We start from the raw sequence: 10,883 nt of genomic DNA on the forward strand, positions 1-10,883 counted from the left end.
TGTAAAGTAGGAGGTTGTGATGATCTTTTGTAACAGAGTCTGTATGTAATTCTATAGACATGCCTTGGACCCGCATATGTTTCTGTTGTACCACTCTGAGCGATGTAATACTAGTGGAACGGTGTTTCATTGGTGTTATGTCAGACTTGCATACTACACCATGCAGTGGTATGCCGGGTCACCACACTAAGTTCTATTGTTAGAATTATATCTATCATGCCTATGTTTAGAATACTTTGATCACAGCTCACAATTCTTTAAAATGCTTGATCAAGATTGTGTTGGCTTCATGTCACCTCAAAAATTATTTTGTTATCACTTATCTACTCGAGGACGAGCATGAGTTAAGCTTGGGGATGCTTGATATGTCTCAAACGTATCTACAATTTTTGATGCTCCATGTTTGTTTTACACCAATTTATATATGTTTTGCTCATGCTTCGTTGCACTTTTATACATTTTCCGGCAATAACCTATTAACAAGATGCCACACTGCCAGTTCTCTGTTTTCTGTTGTTTTGTATTTCAGAAAAGTTGTACAGGAAATATTCTCGAAATTGGACAAAAAAAAAGCCGAAGTCAATATTTTTCCGTAAAGAAGACATAGTCCAGAGGGGTTGACGGGGGGCAGTCGGGCGGCCACGCCAGCCCTAGGCGCGGCCTAGCCCTGGCCCGCGCCTAGGGGTGGTGTGGGCCACCCTGGCCTCCACCGACATCGCCTCTCCGCCTATTTATTCACGATCTCGGGAATACCCTGAACACCCGAGCCTCCATCCACGAAAAGTTTGGTCGCGGCCGCCATCGCAGAACCCATCTCGGGAGGGTTATGAAGCTCTTTCCGGCACCCTGCCGGAGGGGAAAATCATCGCCGGATGCATCTACATCGCCATGCCCGCCTCCGAAGTGATGCGTGAGTAGTTCATCCCTGGACTATGGGTCTATAGCAGTAGCTAGATGGTTGTCTTTTCCAATTTGTGTCTCATGTTTAGATCTTGTGAGCTGCCTATCATCACATGTTGTGTTTGCTGGGATCCGATGAATATTGTGTAATATGTTGAGATCGATTATATATTCTTGTCATATGTTATTTGTGATCTTGCATGCTCTCAGTTGCTAGTAGATACTCTGGCCAAGTAGATGCTTGTGACTCCAAGAGGGGGTATTTATGCTCGATAGTAGGTTCATGCCTCTAGTTTTCTGGAAGAGTGACAATAACTTCTAAGATTGTAGATGTGATGTTGCTACTAGGGAGAAAACAACAATGTTTTATCCGAGGGTAATTCTATTGTTCACTTTACACACATTGCTTAATGCGATAATCTGTTGCTTACAGCTTAATACTAAAGGGGTTCGGACGATAACCGGAAGGTGGATTATTATTCATAGACGCAGTTGGATTACGGTCTATGTATTATGTTGTAATGCCCAAACGAATCATCTTGTCATGTATGGTCGATATTCTATCAATTGCCCAGCTGTAATTTGTTCACCCACCATGTTATTCATCTTTATGGAGAGATACCTCTAGTGAACTGTGGATCCCGGTTCTTTCCTTTACACTGATAAATTGAACCACTGCAATCCTGCTCTGTTTACTTACTGTAAGCTATGTTCTCTTTAATTACTGCAAACATCTCCTTCCCACTCGATACATTTAATACTTTGTGTTCAGCGAAACCAGTAAGATTGACAACCTCACTGTAAGTTGGGGCAAAGTATTTTGGTTGTGTTGTGTGCAGGTTCCACGTTGTTGCTGACGTCGGTAGTGTGTCCTGCCACTAGTCAGCTAGCAACACCTTCAGAAATCACGCCTTTCTCCTACTGGTCGATTAAACCTTGATTTTTTACTGAGGAAAAACTTGCTGATGTGCTCATCATACCTTCGTCTTGGGGTTCCCCAATAGTGTGCGTTATGACGAGCACCATCATTATGCAAGATCTTATAGAGTACCTCCCAATACAAACGAATCCATTTGAGATTTCTCTCAAATTAGAAACCTAGTTGATGTTCTACATTTCATGTGGAGATCGAAATGAATTTAGAGATCTTATGAAGTTGTCAAAATAAAAGAGATGGAAATAGAAGGAACCTATGGAAATTCCTTATAGTTCAAAATCTTTATTCGAACTAAATTCCATGTTTAAGTTTCTAATATTTTTTCCATTTTATTAAATTCTTTCCTATTAGGAAAGTAAACCCTAAATTTCATTCTAAATGAAGGAATGTAAAACTTTCAAAAACAACAGGGCTAAATATTCAAATCCGTAGCAATGTTGGAATTTCAAAAGAATTATTTTGCAAAATTTGTTAAGGGTTTGAATACCATTTGAATTCCACATATTGCTATGCCAGGAACTAGTTGTAATCAGCGAAATTCTGAACAAGATCATATTACTTTAAAAAAAACTCCAGGAAAAAGCTTTGCCCGTTTCTTTGGTTATTAAGAAGATAGCGGCCAGGTTAATTCGAAAAACCTGGCGAATACCGATACAAGCACGCAACGACTAAGAAGCCGCGCCACAAACTGGACTACGGCTCTTCCCCAAAATGCAGAGCGAAAAAACAACAAAACAACAGCAACTACCGCGGGGATGCAACACCCGCATGAACAAAGCAAGTCCGAACTATCATACTACCTTATGGATATACTCCGTACGTGAGAAGAAGGAATAAGACGTAAGAGCAAGAAGATCAGAAGGGTGCACAAAAAAAACAGAAGAATCCTCAGCTTCAGACAACGGTCGTCGAGAGGTGCCAGCAGGCTATGCGATGGCGGCTTGGCATTCCGGCAATCAGCACTGGCGTGTGTGTGTGTGTGTGTCGGTGGTACCATCGAAAATCCAATAGCGGTGGAGGGCCAAACGGTGGCGCACCAATTCGATCTCAAATCTCAGCAAGGTGTCAACTTTGCTGGTGTCGCCTAGAGCATGCACCAAGTTTTCAGAGTTGGCCCTGTGGGTAATGTCCACATAGCCGTCGAGTATACATCTCGCAACCCGGCGAGGTGTCAGACCCTGAGCACTGGTGAGTTGTGACTTGATCAGTGGCTTCGAAATGTCACTGGTAGTGTAGGCCAACCGGCGGCGCACCAATTCAATCTCGCATCCCAGCTACGGCAGCGAGGTGTCAGATCATTGGTCCTTGCAAACAGAAAGCAAAAAAATAATCTTGTGCCAGTATACTTCTGCAAATAGTTCGTGAGGCCATGTAGACAATTTCAGATTACTTCTGCAAATTGTTGTGGGTCTCTAGAATTTTGGTGCCGCTGTTTCAATTTAAGCAGACGATTCAAATTTTCGATGAACTTAGCAACTTCAGAAGCATGAAAGAAAGAGTAAATTATGTTATGGCGCTTCAGTTGCACAAGCAAGAAGAAAAAGTTACCACTCTGTTGCATCTATTGTATTTATACATTATTCTATAGTAGTCTCTTCAGAAGTCACAACAGGATAATGAAAAAGAAGATGCTCCTTTGTGAGCACTCTGGGAACGAAAACCACTTGGCATTCATAAATCTGTATGTAAGAAAACTGCATTCGCCTGTATGAACCTATGGCGCAAAATCTTGACATTTACCGGGAGATATCTATAGCACACGATAATTTGTATAGTGTGGCATGTTTTTTTAGAAGGAACAATAACTGGTTCAGGTGACACCCGAAGTTGCCAGCCATAGCACATAGAGATCCAACTGATGACTAATTGAACAAACACATCGCAACTCCAAGCTGAGGCCTGTCGAAGAACGGTTCTTCAAGAATTGAAGTCCTAGTTCAGATGATCCATGGACCGACCTGCAATACATAATCAGAATGTTTTTCTCCTTCGTGCAAAAAATATTTAAGCCAGACTTGCCAGCTACAGTTTGGAAAGTTTGTAGTGCATTCATAGAAATATTGGACACCATCACAAAGAGTTCCATTAAAAATACACTCACGATTTGGCCAGCTACAATTGTTGATTAGAAATAAATTGGCGATGGCGTATCACAAAAGGAAACATGCATCTCTACATAACGAAGGGTGAAAAGATGCTCTTGGATTATCCTTAAATAACAATTAATGAATACTTGTATCACTGTATCAGTTTCTGCTAGTTTTCCACTACTACTCACACAACGACACGGTACAAGTAGGAGCCAACCATACACGGAAGTCTATGCATACCTGGAATGAACTTCTCCTAGCAATTCCCTTATGTAAGGAACTAAAATTCCTGATGGAAAAAATTCTCTAGTGGCGCCTCACTTCATCCAAAATGTTACCCACACTAGGAGATAATCTTGGAAGGTATTTATATACCTGCAAAATAAGGAAACTGCATTAAGTGTGCTGATCTTAGAGCAGGTACTCCTTAGTTCTGCTTTATGAGATTATGGTACTTGCATATTAGAATGTGAACAGTTGAGGAGACTTAAACAAAATAGTTCAAGGAAAACGGAATTGATTCCACAAAAGATTGTAATAAAAATAGAGCAAGTTCAAATCCAGTTTCTTGAAAAGACTATTAAAGAATGTATATAATGTGATTTTAAGTTTCTGTGCTGGAGTTGCTGAAATCCGGAATTAAGGATATTCTTAAATTGTCATCTTGGTTAAAGCTTGGCTCTCTAACCAAAAAAATGCTTTGTTTAATCTTTCAAATATTTTGTCATGTCCCAATCATTTTGACTGTGCAAACACACAAAGTAGACTCACCCAAAACTTTATAAATACATCCAGGGCAACTGGAACCAGACAAACGAAAAAGGTGACTGCAGCTTGGTCGGCTTCAAGCCCATAGTGTTCAAGAATGATTTCTACCAACGAGTGCCAACCTGCCTCTGAATGGTACCTGTGACAGTGCAGCTACAAGATGTTCATACAGCCGACAGGATCACAGGCAATTTAAACAAAAAAAAGGAGAGTGCCAAACAAAATAATATTAGCGTTGCTTTCTGTTACCACAAAAAATATAATGTAAACAAACTTACAGAACCATTTAGCTGTTTGATATCACAATATGTCCCATTAAACATGAATACAAAATAGTACATACATTTTTCTGCTCATATGCTTCTGTGTTAATCAACTTCTCAGGCGCAGTGCTTTTGTTCAGTATTCACAACTGATTGTAGATAAAAATCAGTATTTCCTAACAATTATGGTAAATACCATTCAGTATTTCCTAACAAGATGGTAAATAGAATTGAATCCCTAAGTAGATGGTTTATTAAGATACTATCATACTGACACATAATATATGCTCTAAACATCACACAGACGACAAAAAAAATACACTTAAGATATGAATAAAATGGTGTTTTTACCAAGGTTCAAAAAAGCGCTGAGCGCTAAGCGAGCGGTGAGGCTCCGCCTAGAGGAACTGCTGCTTAAGCGAGCTTAAGCGCCGCTTAAGCGTACAGGGTAAAAGCGTACGGCCAGGAGCAGGGAAGACAAATTGGGCATACACAAGACCATAATATTCATTTTGTACCATAAGCATGTATCTAGTGCTAACCAGCAACGTCTTGAGCAACGTCCAGCAGCAACTGGCCTAACAGCAACCGCCAGCAACGCATCTAGAGCCTAATCTAACTTAGCCCAGCAGCAACAGCCCAACAGCAACCGGTAGCAACACACGTAGCCCAAAACGAGATGAGAAAAGAAAAAAGGGATTTGCGACGGGCGGCGATCGGCGTCGAGCAGATCGAGCTTGATCTGGGGCTCTGGTCGCCTGGACAGAGAGGGGACGACGGGGACACGAAGGCTGATGCCTGCTGGGAGAAGGAGAGACGACATCCAGCGGCCTGAAGAGCAGAGGCTTCATCGGCGGCGGAGGAGCTTCATCGGCGGAATCGATCCATCCAGGTGCGCCACCTCTCTCTCCCTCTCTCTCGACTGTGTGCGGGAATGGTCGATTTGGGTGCCAGGGAACCCTATCTGGCCATTTCCCCTCCCACCAACCGCCCCAACTTTTTGTTTGCCGCCCGACGAGCATGGACGCGCAGCGAGGCTCAGCGGCGCGCTTTTCTCCGATTTTCCTCGCTTCCGCGCGCCTAATCGCCGCTCAGCGCTGCCTAATCGCGCTTAGCGCTTAACCGCACGCTCAGGGCTGAAACGAAGCGGTAAGCCACCGCTACGCTCGCTTTTGCGCTTAAGCGCGACTAAGCGTACGCTTTTTTGAACGCTGGTTTTTACTCTGTTCTACTAAGAGGTGACCACGTAGTTCACGTAAGCGCTAGGCACCATCCACTAGTTGGCTGACTAGTCTGAATAGACCATGAAATGGGCGCTACCCAGCTTGCACTTTTTAGAACACTACTGAGCAATGCCTGATAGAGCATGCCATGGAGTATTGCCTTAGTATCAGGCTTCAAGTTAAACATTTTCCTTTGGAGAAAAATCTTTAAGTAATTAGGAATATAGCTATTGAGATATGCACAAGATGTAGTTTGAGTTGTTTGTTTTCATTGTACAGGTTCTAGGTAGACTTTTATGAAGCTTACAGGATGCATCTGGCATTTTGGGATTGCACGTCTAGTTGCGGTCATTCCAAACTGTGTTTTCAGGTAATGTTGGTGTCGAGCATGAAATTTTTTAGATAACAGAAAGGAGTATTATGTTATCACAGTAAAGGCCAAATATAATAAATATGCATTTTGAGAAAGGAATACCTATAACTTACCCCAGAAGGATATCTGACACTAGAATGATAAGAAAGGCCTTCCCACTGTCCGAGATGTTATTTAGTAATTTATAGCCTGTGAACTTCAGCATTGCAACCTGAAAGTAGCAGGAGAGTAAGATGTATGCCAACTGATAGCAATATAGCTTTAATTTTAGCAGGAAGCAAAAAGTAGGCCGTGTTCTTGTACAGAAAACATGTACACCAGTACTGTTTACTCATTGATTGTAACTTTTTTTACTGAAACTGAAGTTGCCATGGCAACTATCTAACGAAACATTGTGAAGTATTGGCAGAATGAGGAATTTTTCTAATCAGTTCAGTTCTGCAGTTGTTTGACATGACGAACCAACTATTAACAGCTGAAGTTGGTTAATTGCTCAAGAGGCCTAATAACACAGCATATTTCTATTTCTGAAGATCCACATGGTACAAGCACATCAGGAAGGGTGCTATATAAACTTAATGGCGCACCATTGACAACAGTACGAAAATGCACAAAAACACTGCTTATCCTATATATACTTACTTTACTCTGGTTAAAGTACATAATAAGGAATAGGGTGGCCCCATAAACGATATCAGACCAGATGTTTGCAAATGCTTGTCGGTTTTCTAATCTCCATTCATCCCTCAACTCTACCCTGATAAAGTAACAGATCAATCCATTAAAATTTAATAGATCAATTAATTGGACCTCAAAACAATGTTTTTACTATCAATGTAAGACACGAGAAGATCAATGTTCATGTCAGTCATTCCAAATGCAGTAATATAAGCAACAACTCTACAAGAAAACATAATAGTCTCACGCTTTTTCCTGCAACTCTGACCAGAACACCTCATCAGAAAGTGGAGGAGATTGACCAATCTCTACTTCAAGACGGAATCTTGCTTTCTCAAGATTTAGATCCTTTATCATCTGAAGCTTCTGACTGCGTCTTACATCAAGCAGTTCAGCAGCAAGTGGTACCTTTTTGACATACCTGTTATCGTAAAATGATCAATGTAATCAGTTCTGCGTTTAGAACACATGACAGAATTGAATTACAGAAGCACAAAGAGATGCAATTATTGGTAGTTTCACATTATAAATTTCCTATCATGAGATCAGTATACATGGAAACACCATAGTGGTAAGATGAAATTACCTGTCTAGGAATGGCATCATAACATAGTCATGCACTAGAAAATCTAGCACCCATGGAACCACGATCAACAATGCTAGGAATTTGGCCTGCGAAGTAGATTTTTCTTGTTAGAATCAGTTCCCTAAGGTTCTGTTGCAATAAACCAGATGCCTGCTAAACTCAGTAACATCAAATTTTCTATCATCGAAATGGATCCACGGCAATGCTACATGGCAAAAAGGTCCGAGTTTATTATTATTCTAGGCATAATAGTAAGTACACCACATGTGTAAAATCACTACATGGTAGTGAACATGAGGAGAAGATGATATCTCATGACTATTGTCAGGCAGTAAATTATGAACTTTTGGAGGACAAGCAAGGTAGTTTAAAGAACGCACCGAGTTCGCCGAAGCATATAAAAAAACCCGGTCCTCAAACAACATGTCTTCGTAATCTTCATCGATGGAATCCTTAAAAGTTTCAATGATGCCCTTATCCCTCACTATCTGCGTCGGATCATCGGTTATCTGGTCCGAGAAGCTCCCACCCCCGCCCCAATCACCACCACCTCCCGTCGCCGCCGTGCTGCCCCCACCGATCCAATCCTCCCAGGACCGCCCTTCAGCATTGTCGGCATCCTGCTGGGCCTCCCGCAGCTCGACAATCGCCTCGGCCTTCCTCTTCCACGTCTGAAACTTGTCATCCTCCGACAGGTCTTCGTCGCTGACAACCTCCTGGAGCAACTCGTCGTCCTCCCTCCAGCCGGCCAGGCTCTCTTCCTCGTCGTTCCAATCCGAGAACCACGCCTTCCACCATGGCTGCTGCCTCTTGGAACCCCTCCTCCTCTTCTTGGCAAAACCCACCAGGTGCCTCGCCCTCCTGCTCCTCTGGGAACTGACATCGAACATCTTGCATGCACAAACCCTCCGGCGCCCGATCCTCTCCTCTGCGGCTGGCCAGACCGCAGCGCCGCTAGAGCTGACCACGGAGCAGCTCATTAAGGTCATGCGACGGAGACCACATCTTCCGGGCACACACCAGCGCCTACGACGCGGGGGCGGATACACCTCTACTGGCCATGAATTCACAGCCTCATAGCACTCCCCTCTTCTTGGCACCGATTGCCATTGCAAGGTAGCAATCTCCACATCAAGAAACCAAGAATTCCCGAAGCTCCCGGGAGATACTCTCAACCCCTCTTCGAAGCTGCGACTCCAAAGAACCAAGAAACACCAGAAAATCAGAGCCGCGCCGCGGCGAATAGGGAGGATGGTGTTCTTGGTGGGAGTATTAATTTGGACACGAGCTCCAGAGTGGCATCCGCAGATATCTCTGGGATGGATAAGAGAGGGAGAAGGACTGACTGACGGGTAATGGTGGCGCCGCGACGCGCTCGTTCTCGTTTATTGGTGTCGCAAGCGTTTATTGGGCCAGGCCTGTTTCGTCGGCTTATGGGCTGAGCCCAACTGTTCTCACACAATCATATGCTATTTCCCGAGGAGGGCTTAGGAAGACTGAAAACGCCCGACTCTGATCTAGCCAGTTGGTAGCTGCAGATGACTTTTTTTTTTTTTGCATGAGTTGGATCGTGGAATGGGTCGTTTGAATGCCTACATGCCGCCGCGTTCTTGCATGAACCGGATTTTAAAGCACCCCTCGACAAGCTTGGAGGAACGTTTAGAATGGCAGTTTCTCCAGGGTCAAGCCGCTTGTGGCCAGAAGGCTGCACACGTGGAGAAGGGAGGCAGAAACGCCGCGTCTCTTCGGGAACACACGCCATAATTAGGTTCACCGCTCCCTCTCCTTTCTCTCACTCGCGACCTCCCCCAAACTGTCACATCACTCGACGGTTCCCCTCCCGCCGACCAATCCGTCGCACCGTCGCACGAAGGAGCACCGATACCGGAGGAGGAGACGTCGGCGAGCAGCACCACGACATCGACCGGAACCTTCTCCGCATTCTTCATCGGCATCTCGAGTTCGCCCGCGACCTCGAGCTCGTCCTCGGCCGAAACAATGGCGGTAACGACCTCTCCTTCTCACCTTCGTACTCGTTCTACCAGAACATGCCATTCTCAGGCATTTGCGACGACATGCACATTAGATCTGCTAGGGTTTCCATTAAGATAGGGTTCGTATTGATGTTTGCAAGGTGTTCGTCCCCATTGCTTGCTGTTCTTGTTCAGTTCTTACTGTTCACGGTCTCGATTTGGTTAGATCTGTTACTCTAATATCAGATTGCGGTAGATCCTTCCTAGATCGGACTGTGGATTGCTGAAACTTCCAGATTTTATTGTGCATGCAAAGATGATTGATCAGAACCTATGGCATGACTGAACATCACCATGCCATTGGTTCTGATCAAGCATCTCCTCCATATGTGCTTATTGTATGAGGCCTATACTACCTTGCTTTCCATGTTTGTACTTCTTCAGTTGTGCAGTGCCAATGATTTAACTATGGCACAACGGCAGGCAGGGTGCTGCCCTCAAACTTAGTTATGTGTGCCATATTTCTTGCACACTAGACTTAGTTTGCGGATAGACCCTTTGCCTGCCGTGTGATCCAATTTTTGAGGCCTCATTTTGTTTGTCTAGTGCATTGGCCAATGATTCAACAAAGGCACAATGGAAGGCAAGGTACTGCCTTCAAACTTAGTCATGTGTGTGTGATTACTTGCACACTAGACTTAGTTTGAGGGCAGTCCCTTGAGCTGCCGTGTGAGCCAATGTATGAGGTATCACATGTTTTTAATGTTCGTTTTCATCTATATACTTGTGAACAGGCACACCTATAATGCCATGTGTTCTTGTGGCAAACTGAGAAGCTCAAGCTTGGGTCACCTGAGACCCCAGAGGAGAGACCGTCTGTCGAGGGTACTCCTCGGCAATGCCCACCTTTTGGGGCTTAGGGTTGACGGAATCCTGTAGGCTGACACGAGACATCGAATACCAAACAAACGGGGAGAGAGATTTACCCAGGTTCGGGGCCCTCGATGAGGTAAAACCCATACTTCCTGCTTGTCTGATCTTGATTATTAAAAATATCGGGTTACAATGGGGTAGCCGAAGGCTAAGGCTAAG

At 43.9% G+C, this 10,883-nt stretch overlaps 1 protein-coding gene across 3 annotated transcripts; it reads right to left on the reverse strand.

The window, feature by feature from the left end:
• Positions 1-3,371: 3,371 nt before the first annotated feature.
• Positions 3,372-9,188, reverse strand: LOC124690329 (chloroplast envelope membrane protein). 3 transcript variants are annotated; one of them, XR_006998775.1, is made up of 8 exons: positions 8,199-9,185; positions 7,819-7,904; positions 7,480-7,653; positions 7,197-7,311; positions 6,668-6,765; positions 4,699-4,834; positions 4,168-4,302; positions 3,372-3,795 (listed from the first exon to the last, which is right to left on the reverse strand). XR_006998775.1 is itself a non-coding variant. In XM_047223729.1 (7 exons), exons 1-7 carry the CDS (start codon positions 8,805-8,807, stop codon positions 4,234-4,236), a joined length of 1,287 nt encoding a protein of 428 aa, XP_047079685.1. In that variant the 5' UTR covers positions 8,808-9,185; the 3' UTR covers positions 3,908-4,233. The 3 variants fall into 3 exon arrangements, 2 of the variants coding, with proteins under 2 accessions (XP_047079685.1, XP_047079691.1); XM_047223729.1 differs by lacking the exon at positions 3,372-3,795 and having other exon boundaries at positions 3,908-4,302; XM_047223735.1 differs by lacking the exons at positions 3,372-3,795; positions 4,168-4,302; positions 4,699-4,834 and adding an exon at positions 4,868-5,134 and having other exon boundaries at positions 8,199-9,188.
• Between the last annotated feature and the right edge of the window lie 1,695 nt (positions 9,189-10,883).

Source organism: Lolium rigidum, chromosome 1 (genome assembly GCF_022539505.1).
Source record: "Lolium rigidum isolate FL_2022 chromosome 1, APGP_CSIRO_Lrig_0.1, whole genome shotgun sequence".
In the NCBI taxonomy this organism is placed as follows: domain Eukaryota; kingdom Viridiplantae; phylum Streptophyta; class Magnoliopsida; order Poales; family Poaceae; genus Lolium; species Lolium rigidum.

What these genes read in the sequence shown, in the direction of transcription:
- LOC124690329 (XM_047223729.1), bottom strand. Translation starts at nt 8,807, where the DNA reads ATGACCTTAATGAGCTGCTCCGTGGTCAGCTCTAGCGGCGCTGCGGTC. An exon ending in TCAGAGTTGCAGGAAAAAGC is followed by an intron (nt 7,312 to 7,479) that starts GTGAGACTATTA and finishes TTACTTTATCAG; the next exon opens with GGTAGAGTTGAGGGATGAAT. An exon ending in GTGTCAGATATCCTTCTGGG is followed by an intron (nt 4,835 to 6,667) that starts GTAAGTTATAGG and finishes GCACTGTCACAG; the next exon opens with GTACCATTCAGAGGCAGGTT.